Source organism: Oncorhynchus kisutch, linkage group LG21 (genome assembly GCF_002021735.2).
Source record: "Oncorhynchus kisutch isolate 150728-3 linkage group LG21, Okis_V2, whole genome shotgun sequence".
NCBI lineage: Eukaryota > Metazoa > Chordata > Actinopteri > Salmoniformes > Salmonidae > Oncorhynchus > Oncorhynchus kisutch.
Genome location: NC_034194.2, coordinates 43,212,094 through 43,233,693, shown reverse-complemented (window position 1 = coordinate 43,233,693; position 21,600 = coordinate 43,212,094). Strand labels below are relative to the sequence as shown.

Sequence of the window (21,600 nt, the reverse complement as noted above, 5' to 3'; positions counted from 1 at the left end):
GCCCCCTCCTTAGCCAACCCCCTGCCCTCTCCTTAGCCAACCCCCTACCCCCTCCTTAGCCAAAACCCTGCCCCCTCCTTAGCCAACCCCCTGCCCCCTCCTTAGCCAACCCCCTGCCCTCTCCTTAGCCAACCCCCTGCCCTCTCCTTAGCCAAAACATATCACAGGAATGCCTGTACATAGCCCATCTGTAAATAGCCCAAACAACTAGCTCATCCCCTACTCTATTTATTTATCTTGCTCCTTTGCACCCCAGTATCTCTACTTGCACATTCATCTACTGCACATCTACCATTCAAGTGTTTAACTGCTATATTGTAATTACTTCGCCACCATGGTCTATTTATTGCCTTACCTCCCATCTCACCTCATTTGCTCACATTGTATATACTTTTTTTCTACTGTATTATTGACTGTATGTTTGTTTTACTCCTTGTGTAACTGTGTTGTTGTTTGTGTCGAACTGCTTTGCTTTATCTTGGCCAGGTCGCAGTTGTAAATGAGAACTTGTTCTCAACTGGCCTACCTGGTTAAATAAAGGTGTTCTCAACTGGCCTACCTGGTTAAATAAAAGGTGAAATAAATGTTAAAAAAAATGCAATGCAGAGTCGTAGACAGGGAGCCTCTGGCATCAATTCAACAACACAGTCCGGAACTACACTGTGTATAACATTAAAACAGACTTCTGGTTCTGTGACTTAAGTCTGCCCAGGGACCCCTGAAGAGGCAAACTGGAGACCCAAGGACCTGCAAACCAGACTGTAGCCTGCAAACCAGACTGTAGCCTGCAAACCAGACTGTAGCCTGCAAACTAGACTGTAGCCTGCAAACTAGACTGTAGCCTGCAAACTAGACTGTAGCCTGCAAACTAGACTGTAGCCTGCAAACTAGACTGTAGCCTGCAAACCAGACTGTAGCCTGCAAACCAGACTGTAGCCTGCAAACCAGACTGTAGCCTGCAAACCAGACTGTAGCCTGCAAACTAGACTGTAGCCTGCAAACTAGACTGTAGCCTGCAAACTAGACTGTAGCCTGCAAACTAGACTGTAGCCTGCAAACCAGACTGTAGCCTGCAAACTAGACTGTAGCCTGCAAACTAGACTGTAGCCTGCAAACTAGACTGTAGCCTGCAAACTAGACTGTAGCCTGCAAACCAGACTGTAGCCTGCAAACCAGACTGTAGCCTGCAAACGAATTACCATAAGATTCCGTCTGTTTACCTGCCAGTCTGTTCACTCACTAGCATGACTAGTTACAGTCAACAAGATGCCATGTCATGTATAGAAACATTTAAAAAACCTGTCTAATGAGGCTGGTGGTTGTTTTCTCCAGGCTACAGTTGGTCAACTGGAACTTACCCCAAATCTAAAAACACAGAAGCATCCTGTAGAATAAAAGAATAGTAAAAACATGCACATGTAGGCAGAACTAAAAATGTCCATGCAGGAAGGATGACAAGACAAAGTGTGCCCCAAATGGCACCCTATTCCCTATGTAGTACCCTGTGTTTGACCAGAGGCCCATAGGGTTTTGGTTAAAAGCAGTGCACTATTTAAAAAAAGGGGACAGGATGCCATTTTTGACACCGCCAAGAAAAAAACATGACATGTATAACAAGGAGAACTAGGTCACTTGGAAAACATGTGGATACAGGGGTAGATTTAATGTAATGCAAAATCTCCCCTTTAACAGAAAGGGGATACTACAGGATTTAGGCAACGAAGCACTTTAATCTACTTCACAAGAGTCAGATGAACTAGCGGATAGGATGTGTGTGCCTCGTCTGCAATGCAGGTTTAGCAAGCTAATGCTAACTAGTATTAGCGCATTGACTGAAAGTCTATAGGCGTCTGCTATATAGCATGCTAAAATTAGCCAATGAAGATTTTCATTTCTCTTAGCAACCTACTGCTTCAACCCAACTCTCCTTGAATAGCCCAACAGGTTGCAGATCTCTGAGAGGTCTACCTTTATGGTACAATTCTCATAAACCCAACGATTTGATGCAGAAATTGGACTAATGACTAAAAATGTTGTGATAACCCTGATAAAATAATACAATTATAGACCATTGCATGGCAGTTATATTTTTCAATTAAATTATTAGAAAGCATCTCTGTGTGTGTGTGTGTATATATACAGTGGGGCAAAAACGTATTTAGTCAGCCACCAATTGTGCAAGTTCTCCCACCATAATTTGCTAATAAATTCATAAAAAATCCTACAATGCTATTTTCTGGATTTTTTTTCTCATTTTGTCTGTCATAGTTGAAGTGTACCTATGATGAAATTACAGGCCTCTCTCATCTTTTTAAGTGGGAGAACTGGCACAATTGGTGGCTGACTAAATACTTTTTTCCCCCCACTGTATATATGGTAGACTTCACCTCCTCACCACTCTATGGCTATTTTCTCTGAACAGGGGGGAGGGGAGGGGGACCTGTTACCAAATTCACTGTGAATACATTACATCGTATGAATGAACAATACTCAAAGCCGCAGCTTCATACTACTTGTCAAACAGAGAACTGATTCTCTTTACTGGCCATTGGGGGTTGATGGGGTGTGGTGGGGGAAGGCTGTCGGTGGTTTTTTTACTATTTGTGGATACCTCAAATCATTGTTAACCAGAGATATTGTTCAAGTCGGATGTTGGGTACTATAATTTATTGAATATTTAAAAAGTTTTTTTTTTTTTTAAGTCAAATTGAAAATAACTGATTGCACCCATATTGGCTATCTTTAAAATTCTCAGAGTTAAAATGATCTTTCAACAAAGAAATGTTTCCGGAATGTTTCTCTTCTCTCGTTTCTAACGACAGAAATAATTTCAGAACAGTCGGAGATGGTGGGTGTTAAATTCCTGTTGTGTTATTATTTCTAATGGTGTAAATAGTATGAAATTGAGGTCTGGACATTAAGCAACCCCCCCCCCCCCCCCCCACCCACCAATATGCCAATATAGACCAAGACAGGTCCAGAACTAGAGGTTCATAGGAATTGCAGTCTTCAAAAAGTTATTCAACACATGCAAGGTTATTGTGGCCATTAACACACCCAGTTCACTTTATGCTTTTCGGGAACAAGGTCACAAGCATGGAAACTAGTCGTTCTCAGAATGTGTTTTCCTGAACTAGCCTATATCCTGGCTCAAAAAAAAAAAAAAAGGATATTACTAGGTAATTCACATTGGAATGTGATATACATGTCTAAAGAAGGAAGGCACATGGGGGGGGGGGGGGGGGGGGACAAGGCATTTATCTACATAAAACACACTGGGACAGATATCAAAGCATTTTCTAAAAGACATGTTTCAATCTGCCACCAACTCAACAATACACACACTATCAATTACAGTTCACACACACACACAGTCTCCTTTCCACACTGCACTTGCTCAGTATAGATATTACACAGTGCACTCGGGAAAGTATTCAGACCCCATGACTTTTTCCACTTTGCTACGTTACAGCCTTGTTCTAAAAATTGATTACATCGTCGTCGTCGTCGTCGTCGTCCCCCCCCCCCCCCCCCCCACCCACCTCAATCTACACACAATACCCCATAATGACGAAGTGAAAAGATGTTTAGATATTTCAGTAAAGAAAAAACTAAACTATCACATTTACATATTCAGACCCTTGTACTTTTTTGAAACGCCTTTAGCAGTGGACTACAGCAGAGTCTTGGCGCTTCAAGCGAGGAACACCTATATTTGGAGGGTTTCTCCCATTCTTCTTCACAGATCCTCTCAAGTTCTGTCTGGTAGGATGAGAAGCGTCGCTGAACAGATATTTTCAGGCGTCTCCAGGGATGTTCGATCAGGTTCAAGTTCGGGCTCTGGCTTGGTTACTGAAGGACATTCAGAGACTTGTCCCGAAGCCACACCTGCGTTGTCTCGGCTGTGTGCTTAGCGTTGTTGTCCTGTTAGAAGGTGAACCTTAGCCCCAGTCTGAGGGCCTGAGCAGGTTTTCATCATGGATCTCTCTGTACTTTGCTCTGTTCATCTTTCCCTCAATCCTGACGAGTCTTCCAGTCCCTGCTGCTGAAAAACATCCCCACAACATGATGCTGCCCCCACTATGCTTCACCGTAGGGATGGTGCCTGGTTTCCTCCAGACAGTACCCTTGGTCCAGGCCAAAGAGTTTAATCTTGGTTTCATCAGACCAGAGAATCTTGTTTCTCATGGTCTGAGAGTCTTTAGGTGCATTTTGGCAAACTCCAAGCGGGCTTTCATGTGCCTTTTACTGAGGAGTGGCTTCTGTCTGGCCACTCTACCATAAAAGCCTCATTGGTGGAGTGCTGCAGAGATGGTCACCTCCCTGACCAAGGACCCTCTCCCCCGATTGCTCAGTTTGGCCAGGTGGCCAGCTCTAGGAAGAGTCTTGGTAGTTCCAAACTTCTTCAATTTAAGAATGATGGAGGCCACTGTGTTCTTGGGGACCTTCAACACTGCAGACATTTTTTAGTACCCTTCCCCAAATCTGTGCCTCGAAACAATCCTGTCTCTGAGCTCTACGGACAATTCCTTCGACCTCATGGCTTGGTTTTTGCTCTGACATCCATTGTCAACTTATATAGCTTATATAGACAGGTGTGTGCCTTTCCAAATCATGTCCAATCAATTGAATTTACCACAAGTGGACTCCAATCAAGTTGTAGAAACATCAGGTGGACTTTCACTCCAAATACATTTTTTTTTATATATATATACATTTTTTTTTAAATGTAAAAATCAACTGTTTTGACTTGGTCATTATGGGATATTGGGTGTCGATTGTTAGGGCAACAAATATATATTTAATAAATTGAGACTAAGGCTGTAACGTAACAAAATGTGGGAAAAAATGAAGGGGTCTGAAAACTTTTCACATGCATTTTTTTTACCATAGTTCAGTAGAGACCATATAACTACACAGGAAAACTGTTGCCCGTCCCAAAACCACAGGAAGTGACAACTGTCAAAGAAAGAATGGTTTTTGCTCACAAAGGAATTCCGCCATTTAAAAATGCAGTCTTTGTTTTCCCAAAGCCCCTGTACTGTGCTGTGTTATGTGTGGTGCGGACGCTGGTTCCAAGGTACACAGACAATCCCTCGGTATTTTTAGTATTTGTTTCATTAGTCCACTGTTGATACAGTCCCAAAATGTTTTACATGTCAGCTATCAAGTTCTAGATTTAGAACTTGCAAAATCTAGAAAAGTGGCACAGTATGTGTTTTGGAAGTGCATGAATAGTTCATTGAATGTATAGTGGACTGAGATGTGTCCCCAATGGCACCTTTTTCCCTTTATAGTGCACCACTTTAGACCAGGACCCATAAGCACCCTATTCCCTTACAGTGTTACTACATTTAAAAATCTGGAGCCCTATGGGCCCTGGTCAACAAGGGTAGTGCACTATAAAAGAGAATAGGGTGCAATTGGGGACTCAGCCCAGGACATTGGGGACTCAGCCCAGGACATTGGGGACTCAGCCCAGGACATTGGGGACTCAGCCCAGGACATTGGGGACTCAGCCCAGGACATTGGGGACTCAGCCCAGTCTATTCCTGTTGCCTCGTTGAACACACTACAGTCCGTGTCACAGTGACACTGTAGTCAGACTACAGATAGGCCTCTCTACAAGGAAACAATTACAGGAAGACAAAGACAGACTCCTTTACCCCCCCCCCCCAAAAAAAAACCCTGCCTGAATTTTCCACCATCTGCTGTTCTCTACACCCCCTCCACTCAAAACACACAATTGTTGAAAAAGTGCCCATTCTTAAATTTAAAAAAATAAAAAGATGACTTCCTTTCCTTGAGATGCTGGTAAGAACTGTAAGTTGGTGCGTTTCCTTAGCGACAGTTAGCGTTACCCCTTTGGTACTTTGCTCTCTCTCACTCTCCGCCACACTACTCACTCATGGTTAATGGTTGAAACCGGTCTGTCCATGCCTCATCAGCAGCTGGAGACCTTTACTGACCTTTATAAGTCATCAATCTTTACTCCAGTGTTGCTCCGTTCCCTCAGCGGTCAACAGACAGACGTTTTGCTTCAGGCTACATCGGAGACAGTGACTGTGTATTTTCCTACTAGCACCGACTTTGCTGATAACCTTGAGGGAACATTTTCTTACGTTTCGATCATACTCCACAGCGTCATTGCATTTTGGTACACCAGAAATACATTCATTTCCAATGAAAAACGCTGCGTTTGCCTTGCAGCAATTGCGTTGCGGAGGCAGCCGCAGTGCGTTCTGTGTGGGCGGTGTGTACATTTAGGATTTATCAAACGTATGTGTCAAACTATGTGTGAACGGCTTGACAGAAATAGTAGCAGAAGGTGAATGTTGAACTGTTACAGACATATCAAGATGACGCTGCGTGCGAATAACTTCATTTTTCTGTAAAGTTACTCATGGTGTGGTGCCCAGTACCTGGATGTGAAAACTACAAGCAAGCACAGGCTGCTGGGGCAACCAGTTACCTGCCGGCGATTATCCTCGGAGCCGACAGTGGCTAGGCGGCAATAAAGATGCTGCGAATACTCTAGTGGAAAAATATCTGAAATGTCCATGTTTGTAGCCAGCACTTTCAGGCAGAGGATTTCAAAACAGACCTGAAGTCTCAACTGATGGAGTTGCCAGGTCGTTGGTTGTTAAAAAAAAGGTGATGGGGTTGCCAGGTCGTTGATTGTTAAAAAAAAGGTGATGGGGTTGCCAGGTCGTTGATTGTTTAAAAAAAAGGTGATGGGGTTGCCAGGTCGTTGATTGTTTAAAAAAAAGGTGATGGGGTTGCCAGGTCGTTGATTGTTTAAAAAAAAGGTGATGGGGTTGCCAGGTCGTTGATTGTTTAAAAAAAAGGTGATGGGGTTGCCAGGTCGTTGATTGTTAAAAAAAAAAGGTGATGGGGTTGCCAGGTCGTTGATTGTTAAAAAAAAAGGTGATGGGGTTGCCAGGTCGTTGATTGTTAAAAAAAAAAGGTGATGGGGTTGCCAGGTCGTTGATTGTTAAAAAAAAAAAGGTGATGGGGTTGCCAGGTCGTTGATTGTTAAAAAAAAAGGTGATGGGGTTGCCAGGTCGTTGATTGTTAAAAAAAAAAGGTGATGGGGTTGCCAGGTCGTTGATTGTTAAAAAAAAAAGGTGATGGGGTTGCCAGGTCGTTGATTGTTAAAAAAAAAAGGTGATGGGGTTGCCAGGTCGTTGATTGTTAAAAAAAAAAGGTGATGGGGTTGCCAGGTCGTTGATTGTAAAAAAAAAAAGGTGATGGGGTTGCCAGGTCGTTGATTGTTAAAAAAAAAAGGTGATGGGGTTGCCAGGTCGTTGATTGTAAAAAAAAAGGTGATGGGGTTGCCAGGTCGTTGATTGTTAAAAAAAAAAGGTGATGGGGTTGCCAGGTCGTTGATTGTTAAAAAAAAAAGGTGATGGGGTTGCCAGGTCGTTGATTGTTAAAAAAAAAGGTGATGGGGTTGCCAGGTCGTTGATTGTTAAAAAAAAAGGTGATGGGGTTGCCAGGTCGTTGATTGTTTAAAAAAAAGGTGATGGGGTTGCCAGGTCGTTGATTGTTTAAAAAAAAGGTGATGGGGTTGCCAGGTCGTTGATTGTTTAAAAAAAAGGTGATGGGGTTGCCAGGTCGTTGATTGTTAAAAAAAAAGGTGATGGGGTTGCCAGGTCGTTGATTGTTTAAAAAAAAGGTGATGGGGTTGCCAGGTCGTTGATTGTTTAAAAAAAAGGTGATGGGGTTGCCAGGTCGTTGATTGTTAAAAAAAAAGGTGATGGGGTTGCCAGGTCGTTGATTGTTAAAAAAGGTGGTGGGGTTGCCAGGTCGTTGATTGTTAAAAAAGGTGGTGGGGTTGCCAGGTCGTTGATTGTTAAAAAGGTGAAGCTACTTTATGCCATCAATTTTCCCCCTTCACTTCAAAGGGGAAGGTTTCCAATCAGCCAACAACGGCACAGCAGAAAATAAGTTGAGCAAAAGGTACATGCATACATACAAAATAATATGAATGTAAATTGTATTTGTGTCTTTCCAATGTATAACTTATATAATTGAAAAAATAAAAACACAGTATAGATTGATACACACAAGGCTGATTTTGTTTTAAAAAAGGCTGAATTATTTTTATTTTTTTTAAGTACTTTCTTTACGGAACACAATTTTCCAACACAATGCTAGAGTGGCTAATGCTACTTCCTGATGTAGCGCTCTGCTTTCAGCCATGGGTAAACAGACTGCTGCAACCTGATTGGCTGAACACGATACACAACATCTGGGAATAGCATGGTTGTGGAAAATGATTTCATTAATAAAGTACGCATATTTTCCCCACCTTCTCCCCATAAAATCGACACCTTTGCAGCCTGAATGGAGAATGTTTTAGGTATGAACCGGTCCATGGGGGGATACGATTATATGCAACCCGCAATACAATGCCTTTGGACGGTAAGATGAGGACACAATATCGCCATCTGCCGGCCTTTGAGCTAATTTCAAGGCACAAGGCAATGTTTATGAAACATACAGAAGACAGAAGCCGCTGGTGGGTTTCAGACCCCGGGGCAGCCGCTTGGTGGGCTTCAGACCCCCGGGCAGCCGCTTGGTGGGCTTCAGACCCCGGGCAGCCGCTTGGTGGGCTTCAGACCCCGGGACAGCCGCTTGATGGGCTTCAGACCCCCGGGCAGCCGCTTGGTGGGCTTCAGACCCCCGGGGGAGCCGCTTGGTGGGCTTCAGACCCCCGGGCAGCCGCTTGGTGGGCTTCAGACCCCGGGGCAGCCCCTTGGTGGGCTTCAGACCTGTTGTATTCTCCATAAGTAGAGTTTTCAGCCATTCCATTCTCCTACATTTGGCTCCATGTAAACTACAATTCCAATGCTGTGTTTTAACGTTTAGAAAACATCAATAACCATTGCTTTCTTATCTTTCATGTCAGTGAGAAAGAATCTTTCAACCAAAACACACACACACACACACACACACACACACACACACACACACACACACACACACACACATACATACATACATACATACATACATACATACATACATACATACATACACACTTAATGTAGCAGTGTTGCACAGATCCACAAGCTGTGTGAGCCTCCAGTTTACCAACTACACTTCCTCCCCAGTTAACTGACAGGTTTTCAGAGCATGCTAGATAGCTAATAGCACAGGTGGTGGCCTCTGTATGTAGTCTGTCTTCTGTAAACAAGCTCTGTAGCATGGACATATGGCCGTGTGGGAACACTAATAACCCTATAAAAAATAAAAAATAACTCTTTTTTTTTTAAGTGTGTAGGAATTTCCCCTTTAGGTTTTTTGAAAATGATTTCTTGCTGATATGAAAGATCAATTTCTTACGTTTCCAAAAAGGAGTATGTCAAGCATTAACGTTAGATGTTAATATTTAGAGCAAGCATCCGGCACTTAAAACTCCCCCAGTCAGAAGACACGATCATCAATTGGCTTAGCTCTATGAATGGGGTAGACCTGGGGCAACCATTCCACCCATTCCGCTCCTGCCATTACCACGAGTCAGTCCTCCCCAATTAAAGGTGCCACCAACCTCCTGTGATTTCATATTCTAAGGAATCTGCAGTAAAATAACTGTACGTCGTAAAACAGACAAACGAAATCAGTTCTGGAACTCACCACATAAGTTGATCCATTTTCTCCCGAACGAACCTCCGTTTCGGGAATGGAGAAATGCATTTTAGATTTCAGATGGCCCACACTGGACGAGAGATTCACTATTTAAGATGAAGAATAAAAAAATATTGAAGATAAAGTCTACGCGATTGCTTGGTGATGACTACAATCATTTGAAGAAGAAAGTAGTCTTGCACTCCTCCGCTCTTACTCGGGCAACCCAGTGTTTATGTGCGTTGTTCAATCCGAGGCGACGAAGGAAAAAAAAAGATGTACTTTATACAACAATTCCTGCTGTACTGTACTGGATTAGTATAAAACTTCTCCCACGTCAGTACTCTAAACTTTTCCCACTAGCAGCCATGTTGCAGATTTAGGTAATTCCACCTTTATTGTTGGCAGTACAATTAAACTTATTCGTCGACTCTGTGTGTAGAGGTAAAAAAAACAGTCACCGTTGGCCCTGTTACAGCAATCCGTTGTCCAATTCGTGCCGACAATTCCCTTCACTTGCGTAATCATTAGAACTTTCGGATGAAAAGACGCAGTTTGCTCCTGCAAACCTCCGGTCACTGCCCTAAATGGTACAAACGACCGAGAGAGAGAAAACAAGCACAGATGTGTTGTAGCCTATATATTTTTTTGTAACGCTTTCTGTGTCTTGAAGTTCTCCTAAATAGGTTACTTTGGTGAGCAGGCGGTTCGAGAAAACAGACTTGATACTAATCCACGGAAACTGGATGCATTGTAGCCGTCCAGCAATAATGTATCTAATGGGCATCAAGTAGATCATTAAGAAGCGTTGCAACAGTCCTCCGGTCCAAACCATTTCTGAGAGAGGGGACCACATTTATTTCAAACATTGCAAAACAATTGTATTCCTACTTTTAAATGAATTCACGTGAAAAAATGATTAACTTATTTTGGGGTTTAGGCCACACATACATAAAATATGTGATATTTACTAACAGCATGCAACACAAACAATCCTTAGGTAAATGATCTCCTCTTGTATTCTGACCCCTGTTCTGTGATGGTGCTTTCCTGAGAGTCGGGATGGTCAGATGACCGTGCATTTGAGCAGTCCAGACAACTTCCAAAACCAATTGAAATGTTTTTCTTAATAACAGCATTATAAAAATGGTAAATAATTTATGTTTTATTTCCAAAATGTGTTATTTTGGCCATGTAAACCTGTGCATATTTATTTGTCTTGAAAGGCAGGCAACAAATAAATGTAGGCAATTAATAATAATACATATTTAATAGACTACTACAGTCTAATAGGCTCTCTCTTTGAGATGCATGGGGCTGCAGGTAGTCTAGTGGTAATAGCGTTTGGGCCAGTAACCGAAAGATTGCTATTTTGAATTCCCGAGCTGACAAGGCAACAGTCTTTCGTTCTGCCCCAGAACAAGGCAGTTAACCCACCGTTCCCCGGTAGGCCGTCATTTTAAATAAGACTTTGTTCTTAACTTACTTGCCTAGTTAGATAAAGGTTAAATACAAAATCGTCAATCTATAGGCTGCATTTTAGGTATGCAAAAAATGTTGCGCAAATTGTACGGTCACGATGCACTGTCCGCGTTCAAACACTTCTGGTTTTCTTTTATATTCTCTGTCTCTTAATGATCATTAATGTGAACAGAAAGAGTAATAGATCTACAAGCAAAAATATACGATCTTTCTGAACGGCATTTACTATATCACTCTACCATAGTGTTTTTTTAATCTATTCAAATCGAGGACTAATCAAGGGTGGAAAGGAAACGAGGCAAGGAGACGAGGACTATCGGGGACGCGGCCGTGATTCACTCGCTTACAGTCACATGCCTATACGTTCCTGTCATGTGACTTGCGCCGTCGAAAATGACCGCTGGACACAGCCAGCAGAATGCAGCAGTGGTCTTGTTGTTCATTCATTTATGTTTCTCTGGTGGTTATCAACTGACTGAGTTACAGGTAAAGGGTCTGCTTCAGGTCTATAGGCAATGCTGTTCGGTGTCATATCAGATCCGTTAAATTGTTACTGCTGATGCTAGGCTACACTCGTGGTTGTTGTTGTTGTTACAGTGTAACTGCTTCTATACTCAGAGTAGATTTGTTAAGTTGTTTATACACTCGGATGTGTTACATTGTAATTATGCTGCTACACAGCGTTGTTACATTGTAACTGCTACGCTACTTGGCTACACTGCGTTGTTACATTGTAACTGCTACGCTACTGGGCTACACTCGGCGTTGTTACATTGTAACTGCTACGCTACTTGGCTACACTCAGCGTTGTTACATTGTAACTGCTACGCTACTTGGCTACACTGCGTTGTTACATTGTAACTGCTACGCTACTTGGCTACACTCAGCGTTGTTACATTGTAACTGCTACGCTACTTGGCTACACTGCGTTGTTACATTGTAACTGCTACGCTACTTGGCTACACTCAGCGTTGTTACATTGTAACTGCTACGCTACTTGGCTACACTCGGCGTTGTTACATTGTAACTGCTACTCTACTTGGCTACACTCGGCGTTGTTACATTGTAACTGCTACGCTACTTGGCTACACTCAGCGTTGTTACATTGTAACTGCTACGCTACTTGGCTACACTCGGCGTTGTTACATTGTAACTGCCACTCTACTTGGCTACACTCGGCGTTGTTACATTGTAACTGCTACGCTACTTGGCTACACTCGGCGTTGTTACATTGTAACTGCTACGCTACTTGGCTACACTCAGCGTTGTTACATTGTAACTGCTACGCTACTTGGCTACACTCGGCGTTGTTACATTGTAACTGCCACTCTACTTGGCTACACTCGGCGTTGTTACATTGTAACTGTCTTCTGCTGGCCTGCATGCTACACACTCACTGAGATTGCACTGCATTGTTGGTTAAGGGCTTGTAAGTAAGCATTTCACTGCATTGTATTCGGCGTATGTGACAAATACAATTTGATTTTGTCGCTTGAAGCTATAGTATTGGTCAATAGTTGCCTGTAAAATAGATCTTTTTTCTGAAGCATTTGTTGTAGAAAGCTATTGTTGCTAGGCTAGGCTACAGTCTTGTTTATAAAGGCGTTGTGAATAGCTCCGTGTTGTGTATTTGTTGTCCACAACAACAACAACAGGTGGGCCTGTGCCATCTCTGCAACGGGACGGTCCAGAACGGCACTGCCGTGAGCCAGTTCTGTTCCGCGTCTGCGGGTTTGATTGATGGCCGCTGCTGCCTGCTGAGAAAAGAGAACATCAGGGATGCGGACTACATCATCGGGTAGGAATTAGATTTTGTGCTTTGAAAAACATTTGTTTTGTAAACCTTTTGCAGTTGATAATCTGGTGGTCCTACTGAATTGCTCATAGAGGACAAATACTTTGTGTAATAACATTTAGTAACATCCAACAACTATTGGAAAAGAGATGTTCTCTCAGTGAGGAAAAAACTGTATAAATAAAGGAAAAATATATATATATTTTGAAAATGTACCAACTGATGACTTGTCTTGTAGCCAGTATCTGTCATAGTGTTTTGTTTTGCTGTCTGTGCCCTTATCAACATGTATTAGTCACACTCTTTACGTTTCCCTCAGGTTGGACCTATCAAACTGTTCCCTGAGCCGTGTGGAAGACCTTCAAGATGCATTCAGCGCTACAACAATGTATGGAAAAACAGACCGTTCACATTGACCTACATTACCAGTGTGTTACTATGTGCTGCGTTAACTTCTGACTTCTCTCTTGACTTTGCAGAGATCTCTCACTGAACCCCATTGTAAATCTGGACGATTCACTGTTTGAAGGCTTTATCCTGTTGGCTAAACTGTAAGCACAATATAATAATAATAATTATGACTGAGCTGTAATTTTTATAATACACATTTTACATGTCCATCAATTTTTTGTCAATAACACCATTGCTACATCTCTCCTGTACTGTACTCTCAGGGACTGAGTACACTCCAGTAGCTCTGGTGCTAGTCTCTTCTGGTTCTAGTATTGTGTTCTTCTTTCAACCTGTAAGGATTCTGCCTGCCAACTTGGTCTGTCCAGGAGGCAATGCATCATGGGACAAGGTGAAGGTCAAAGGGGAAACTCATTTTTGTGAAGGACAGAAAGACATCTGTAACCAGACTGGTTATTTGTGTAAGTTAGGCACTTACCATTACGGTTTTCCGGGAAACTCTCAAAAATACAAAATGGGTGCCCACCTTAGCTGTGATTCTATATAATGGGAATTGATGGGAAATGATGTAAATATATCACTAGCCACTTTAAACAATGCTACCTTATATAATGTTACTTACCCTACATTATTCATCTCATATGCATACGTATATACTGTACTCTATATCATCGACTGCATCCTTATGTAATACATGTATCACTAGCCACTTTAACTATGCCACTTGGTTTACATACTCATCTCATATGTATATACTGTACTCGATATCATCTACTGTATCTTGCCTATGCTGCTCTGTACCATCACTCATTCATATATCCTTATGTACATATTCTTTATCCCCTTACACTGTGTATAAGACAGTAGTTTTTTGGAATTGTTAGTTAGATTACTTGTTCGTTATTACTGCATTGTCAGAACTAGAAGCACAAGCATTTCGCTACACTCGCATTAACATCTGCTAACCATGTGTATGTGACAAATAAAATTAGATTTGATTTGATATACAGTCTTTTAACTGACAGTTTATACAGTATGTTCTTCTTCTCTCCCCATAACTTGGACAGCGTTGAACTGCCCCGAGAATTCCCTCTGTCTACCATACGGTCCGGGCTTCTTTCAATGTAGCTGCGTGGATGCCTTCCGTGGATACAAGTGTCTTCGAGAGGTCAGTTACGACAACACACAGCCTCCTTGTCATTTATTGGAAAATATTCTTACAAAATGTTGTATTATTATTATTCTGGGACAATGGCGATAAGTTGCATCACAAAAAATATATATATATATATGTGTTATTCATTAATATCGATATTCCATCACTGATTGTTGAAGACAACGCAAGTATGAACTGCCAAAGAAATAACTGATATGGTGATATGAAACCCTTCAAAATGAAAAAATTACTGCTATGCACAAAATTAAATCGTTGTTGTCTGTGTGTTGTTGGCAGGGAGAGTTTCCTATAATCCAGGTGTTCGGGCCTCTAGCGGGCTCCACGGTCCTGGTCTCCATCCTGCTATGGGTCACCCAAAGACGCAAGGCCATATCAGTCTGAGGTTGTACCCGAGCACCTGGTCTGAGGCCTAGTCCTAGGACATTTTCAAGTGGTACTGACCTGAAATAGCAGGGGAAATGCTGAGTGGACTGTTGATTGAGGAGATGGTCTCAGGGGTTAATGTTATATTGCTGACAGTGGACTGTTGATTGAAATGGACTCGGGTTAATGTCATAGTGCTGACTGTGGACTGTTGATTGAAATGGTCTCAGGGGTTAATGTCATAGTGCTGACAGTGGACTGTTGATTGAAATGGTCTCAGGGGTTAATGTCATAGTGCTGACAGTGGACTGTTGATTGAGGAGATGGTCTCAGGGGTTAATGTCATAGTGCTGACAGTGGACTGTTGATTGAAATGGTCTCAGGGGTTAATGTCATAGTGCTGACAGTGGACTGTTGATTGAAATGGTCTCAGGGGTTAATGTCATAGTGCTGACAGTGGACTGTTGATTGAAATGGTCTCAGGGGTTAATGTCATAGTGCTGACAGTGGACTGTTGATTGAAATGGTCTCAGGGGTTAATGTCATAGTGCTGACAGTGGACTGTTGATTGAAATGGTCTCAGGGGTTAATGTCATAGTGCTGACAGTGGACTGTTGATTGAGGAGATGGTCTCAGGGGTTAATGTCATAGTGCTGACAGTGGACTGTTGATTGAGGAGATGGTCTCAGGGGTTAATGTCATAGTGCTGACAGTGGACTGTTGATTGAAATGGTCTCAGGGGTTAATGTCATAGTGCTGACAGTGGACTGTTGATTGAAATGGTCTCAGGGGTTAATGTCATAGTGCTGACAGTGGACTGTTGATTGAAATGGTCTCAGGGGTTAATGTCATAGTGCTGACAGTGGACTGTTGATTGAAATGGTCTCAGGGGTTAATGTCATAGTGCTGACAGTGGACTGTTGATTGAGGAGATGGTCTCAGGGGTTAATGTCATAGTGCTGACAGTGGACTGTTGATTGAGGAGATGGTCTCAGGGGTTAATGTCATAGTGCTGACAGTGGACTGTTGATTGAAATGGTCTCAGGGGTTAATGTCATATTGCTGACAGTGGACTGTTGATTGAGGAGATGGTCTCAGGGGTTAATGTCATAGTGCTGACAGTGGACTGTTGATTGAAATGGTCTCAGGGGTTAATATCATAGTGCTGACAGTGGACTGTTGATTGAGGAGATGGTCTCTAGGCCCATATGACATGTTTTGAGACTTATCTTTGAAAGGCACGCTGTCAGAATTGACCGTTTTTGATGCTGTGTGTAATCGCCACACATTTTACAATTGTTGTACAGCTTGCAGCCATTTATCTCGATCACCATGGCGTTATGTTCAACATAAGTTGTAACTTAATGTATATTCTATTCATGGTTTATTTACTAAGACTAACGTCCGTTACCTGAAGCAGGTAACGTCATCTACTTTGCATGTGTATAAGTCAATTCTAGTAGGAGCTATAATGTGCAATATAAATTGCAATAGCAACTAAATATTATCATAGTTTTGGGGGGGGGACTGACAAGATATCGATTTGATAAATCACATTATAGAGAGACATGAGCAAAACACATTGCTTTGCAGACAGTACCACCAATGTTGCCTTGTTCATACATGGTTACAGATCAATATGTTTATTAACTGAAATGGGTTGCCTTTTGTATTTTTACCTTGGATTAAAGACAGATGTTATACACGGACTCAAGTGATTTGCTGTGTGTGTGTGTCTCTCGACCTGAAGAGCCATTCTGAACGGCACACAGGTGACTTACGTACTGACCAAAAAAACCTCAATCTGTCCAATTTCCTCTGCGCCATTGAGCAGTTCATTGAATACTAATTGTGTTGACATCTCTCCCTCTAATAAAACGTCTCTGCGATAGAACGTTATGGAACACAAAAGAAGTCTTTAAAGGAGACATTCTCCAACACTCTAGTCAATAAATTGGATGCAGTCTATCACAGTGCCATCCGTTTTATCACCAAAACCCTATATACTACCCACCACTGCGACCTGTATGCTCTCGTTGGCTGGCCCTCGCTTCATACTCGTCGCCAAACCCACTGGCTCCAGGTCATCTATAAGACCCTGCTAGGTAAAGTCCCCCCTTATCTCAGCTCGCTGGTAACCATAGCATCTCCCACCTGTAGCACGCGCTCCAGCAGGTATATCTCTCTGGTCATCCCCAAAACCAATTCTTCCTTTGGCCGCCTCTCCTTCCAGTTCTCTGCTGCCAATGACTGGAACGAACAACAAAAATGTCTGAAACTGGAAACACTTATCTCCCTCACTAGCTTTAAGCACCAATTGTCAGAGCAGCTCACAGATTACTGCACCTGTACATAGCCCACCTATAATTTAGCCCAAACAACTACCTCTCCCCCTACTGTATTTATTTTGCTCCTTTGCACCCCATTATTTCTATCTCTACCTTGCACATTCTTCCACTGCAAATCTATCATTCCATTGTTTTACTTGCTATATTGTATTTACTTCACCACCATGGCCTTTTTTTTTGCCCTCATCTCACCTCATTTGCACACATTGTATATAGACTTATTTTTCTACTGTATTATTGACTGTATGTTTGTTTTACTCCATGTGTAACTCTGTGTTGTTGTATGTGTCGAACTGCTTTGCTTTATCTTGGCCAGGTCGCAGTTGTAAATGAGAACTTGTTCTCAACTGGCCTACCTGGTTAAATAAAGGTGTTCTCAACTAGTCTACCTGGTTAAATAAAGGTGTTCTCAACTAGTCTACCTGGTTAAATAAAGGTGTTCTCAACTAGCCTACCTGGTTAAATAAAGGTGTTCTCAACTAGTCTACCTGGTTAAATAAAGGTGTTCTCAACTAGCCTACCTGGTTAAATAAAGGTGTTCTCAACTAGCCTACCTGGTTAAATAAAGGTGTTCTCAACTAGCCTACCTGGTTAAATAAAGGTGTTCTCAACTAGCCTACCTGGTTAAATAAAGGTGTTCTCAACTAGCCTACCTGGTTAAATAAAGGTGTTCTCAACTAGTCTACCTGGTTAAATAAAGGTGTTCTCAACTAGTCTACCTGGTTAAATAAAGGTGTTCTCAACTAGTCTACCTGGTTAAATAAAGGTGTTCTCAACTAGCCTACCTGGTTAAATAAAGGTGTTCTCAACTAGTCTACCTGGTTAAATAAAGGTGTTCTCAACTAGCCTACCTGGTTAAATAAAGGTGTTCTCAACTAGCCTACCTGGTTAAATAAAGGTGTTCTCAACTAGCCTACCTGGTTAAATAAAGGTGTTCTCAACTAGCCTACCTGGTTAAATAAAGGTGTTCTCAACTAGTCTACCTGGTTAAATAAAGGTGTTCTCAACTAGCCTACCTGGTTAAATAAAGGTGTTCTCAACTAGCCTACCTGGTTAAATAAAGGTGTTCTCAACTAGCCTACCTGGTTAAATAAAGGTGTTCTCAACTAGCCTACCTGGTTAAATAAAGGTGTTCTCAACTAGCCTACCTGGTTAAATAAAGGTGTTCTCAACTAGCCTACCTGGTTAAATAAAGGTGTTCTCAACTAGCCTACCTGGTTAAATAAAGGTGTTCTCAACTAGCCTACCTGGTTAAATAAAGGTGTTCTCAACTAGTCTACCTGGCTAAATAAAGGTGTTCTCAACTAGCCTACCTGGTTAAATAAAGGTGTTCTCAACTAGCCTACCTGGTTAAATAAAGGTGTTCTCAACTAGCCTACCTGGTTAAATAAAGGTGTTCTCAACTAGCCTACCTGGTTAAATAAAGGTGTTCTCAACTAGCCTACCTGGTTAAATAAAGGTGTTCTCAACTAGCCTACCTGGTTAAATAAAGGTGTTCTCAACTAGCCTACCTGGTTAAATAAAGGTGTTCTCAACTAGCCTACCTGGTTAAATAAAGGTGTTCTCAACTAGCCTACCTGGTTAAATAAAGGTGTTCTCAACTAGTCTACCTGGTTAAATAAAGGTGTTCTCAACTAGCCTACCTGGTTAAATAAAGGTGTTCTCAACTAGCCTACCTGGTTAAATAAAGGTGTTCTCAACTAGCCTACCTGGTTAAATAAAGGTGTTCTCAACTAGCCTACCTGGTTAAATAAAGGTGTTCTCAACTAGCCTACCTGGTTAAATAAAGGTGTTCTCAACTAGCCTACCTGGTTAAATAAAGGTGTTCTCAACTAGCCTACCTGGTTAAATAAAGGTGTTCTCAACTAGCCTACCTGGTTAAATAAAGGTGTTCTCAACTAGTCTACCTGGTTAAATAAAGGTGTTCTCAACTAGCCTACCTGGTTAAATAAAGGTGTTCTCAACTAGCCTACCTGGTTAAATAAAGGTGTTCTCAACTAGCCTACCTGGTTAAATAAAGGTGTTCAACTAGTCTACCTGGTTAAATAAAGGTGTTCTCAACTAGTCTACCTGGTTAAATAAAGGTGTTCTCAACTAGCCTACCTGGTTAAATAAAGGTGTTCTCAACTAGCCTACCTGGTTAAATAAAGGTGTTCTCAACTAGCCTACCTGGTTAAATAAAGGTGTTCAACTAGCCTACCTGGTTAAATAAAGGTGTTCTCAACTAGTCTACCTGGTTAAATAAAGGTGTTCTCAACTAGCCTACCTGGTTAAATAAAGGTGTTCTCAACTAGCCTACCTGGTTAAATAAAGGTGTTCTCAACTAGCCTACCTGGTTAAATAAAGGTGTTCTCAACTAGTCTACCTGGTTAAATAAAGGTGTTCTCAACTAGCCTACCTGGTTAAATAAAGGTGTTCTCAACTAGCCTACCTGGTTAAATAAAGGTGTTCTCAACTAGCCTACCTGGTTAAATAAAGGTGTTCTCAACTAGTCTACCTGGTTAAATAAAGGTGTTCTCAACTAGCCTACCTGGTTAAATAAAGGTGTTCTCAACTGGCCTACCTGGTTAAATAAAGGTGTTCTCAACTAGTCTACCTGGTTAAATAAAGGTGTTCTCAACTAGCCTACCTGGTTAAATAAAGGTTGCATATTTTTTTTTTTTAAATGCTCTCTTCCTCCAACAATGTATTCTATTACACACTGATGGTATTATATTCAACATAAACTGGCACTCTATTCAAATCATGGTTTACTAACACTAAAACTCCACAATAGGCGTTTTAAGCCACAGCAGTACCTAATTCAATCAGAACAGTTCAAATGTTTTGCTGTAGTTTGAATGAGGATACAGCATTTAGGGATACACAACTACAGCAACAACAAAAAACATGATTTGAAATAACTTAATTGGTTTGATTGAAAACGTTCAAAACAGAAATCTTGGATTTTCATCGCCACTTCTCTGCCGTTGAGATTTTCCTTTGATCAAGCTCGTATCCACAGTCTTGAGTGTTGATCTAGGGTCAGTTTAGTCTTTTACATCATAATGAATACAATTGTATGGACAGATCCCAGGGCAAATCTCCTACTCTGAGATGCTATGTGGATACGGGACCTGTTCCCTATACCTACCCCCCCCCCCCCCCCCCCCCCCACCACCACCACCACCACCACCACCCGGACCAAATCCTCTATCGTCAACCCTGTCCAAAGAACACACAGGAAACTGTTTTTAATAAATAATGTGCCATTTATTACATGCCAAACAGGTGTGAATGCCTACTCAGAGTAGAACACTTCTGTAGTCTTTCTTGGGGCCAGCTGTTAACAGTGGATATAGCCTAGCATGTAGAAAGACTGAGCAAAGTGAGAGTCTAAAGACCCGGTCCAATATCAACACTAGCACGCTACTAACAATTAAAACAAATGTATTTGGTAGGTCCATGCATTCTAGAATGGTCGTCGGAACATAAGTGTACACCCCCATTTGGAATCCTATGACCTAATACCCTACACTATATAGGAGGATAGGGTGCCCATAGCTTACAACTCTCAAACACAAGTGCTTCTTATAGAACACCACATCAAGTCAGATGCATCATCAGTCTGCGACTCTACGCCAGACCCCCTGCGTCATTCCCCTTCCACCTCTTACTGGTCCAGGTTTTTAACCCTGAGAACAACAGGAACTGAGGTGCAGGGGATCATGCCCAGGTCTGTGATGACCAGGTCCACAAAATCTGGTGGTGTGACGTCGTAGACCAGGTTCAGCAGACCCAGGGAGCTGACGTCCTGCCAGTTCTCCAGCTGGGTCTTCCCCTTCCGGGTCACCATCAGGTCATCTGGGTCATCTAAGGGAAAGAAAAAAGGAGGGTTTGTGAGTATTGCACTGCTACTGATGTTTCTATTAATTGGATAATTGTGTCTATCGAAGTTTATATTACAGATCCCTATCTAGGTTACATCTCAGCGCTAGAGGCGTCACTACAGACCCTGGTTCGATTCCAGGCTGTATCACAACCGGCCGTGATTGGGAGTCCCATAGGGTGGCGCACAATTGTCCCAGCGCCATCCGGGTTACCTCATTGTAAATAAGAATTTGTTCTTAACTGACTTGCCGAGTTTAAATAAAACAATGACCAAGATCCATATCTAGGTTACCAGGAAGTAGAAAGGAAACGACCCAAACTCAGCAAACTAAAACGTTTCATTCTATTGTGTTTATTAAAGATCCCCATTAGTTCCTGCCAAGGCAGCAGCTTCTCTTCCTGGGGTCCAGCAACATTAAGGCAGTTATATACAGTTTAAAATATTACATGACATTACACTTTATCCAATACATTTAGTGTGTTCCTTCAGGCCACTACTCTACTACCACATATATACAATA

At 42.0% G+C, this 21,600-nt stretch overlaps 3 protein-coding genes across 9 annotated transcripts in view; 1 reads left to right on the top strand and 2 right to left on the bottom strand.

Moving 5' to 3' along the window:
- LOC109882321 (sorting nexin-17) overlaps window positions 1-10,419 on the bottom strand; it is an 84,680-nt gene extending 74,261 nt beyond the window's left edge. Inside the window, exons 1-2 of one of the 2 annotated variants that reach the window (XM_031800450.1) lie at window positions 10,095-10,419; window positions 9,643-9,740 (exon numbers count right to left, since the gene is read on the bottom strand). In XM_031800450.1, coding sequence (XP_031656310.1) covers window positions 9,643-9,740; window positions 10,095-10,161 — 165 coding nt within the window. In that variant the 5' untranslated portion in view covers window positions 10,162-10,419. Of the gene's footprint in view, window positions 1-9,642 lie in introns of both variants that reach the window. The other variant, XM_031800451.1, reaches the window with a different exon arrangement.
- A 1,038-nt stretch (window positions 10,420-11,457) lies between these two features.
- Window positions 11,458-16,579, top strand: LOC109887485 (all-trans retinoic acid-induced differentiation factor-like). The gene is made up of 7 exons (XM_031800449.1): window positions 11,458-11,601; window positions 12,771-12,913; window positions 13,230-13,298; window positions 13,390-13,461; window positions 13,661-13,782; window positions 14,389-14,489; window positions 14,775-16,579. The coding sequence occupies exons 1-7, from the start codon at window positions 11,509-11,511 to the stop codon at window positions 14,877-14,879; spliced, it is 705 nt and encodes a 234-aa protein (XP_031656309.1). The 5' UTR covers window positions 11,458-11,508; the 3' UTR covers window positions 14,880-16,579.
- Window positions 16,580-20,435: 3,856 nt separating this feature from the next.
- Window positions 20,436-21,600, bottom strand: part of eif2b4 (eukaryotic translation initiation factor 2B, subunit 4 delta) — a 40,763-nt gene continuing 39,598 nt past the window's right edge. For 4 of the 6 annotated variants that reach the window (XM_031800442.1, XM_031800446.1, XM_031800447.1 and 1 more), the window contains one exon: window positions 20,440-21,061. In XM_031800442.1, coding sequence (XP_031656302.1) covers window positions 20,862-21,061 — 200 coding nt within the window. In that variant the 3' untranslated portion in view covers window positions 20,440-20,861. Of the gene's footprint in view, window positions 21,062-21,600 lie in introns of all 6 variants that reach the window. The other 2 variants (XM_031800444.1, XM_031800448.1) reach the window with 1 other exon arrangement.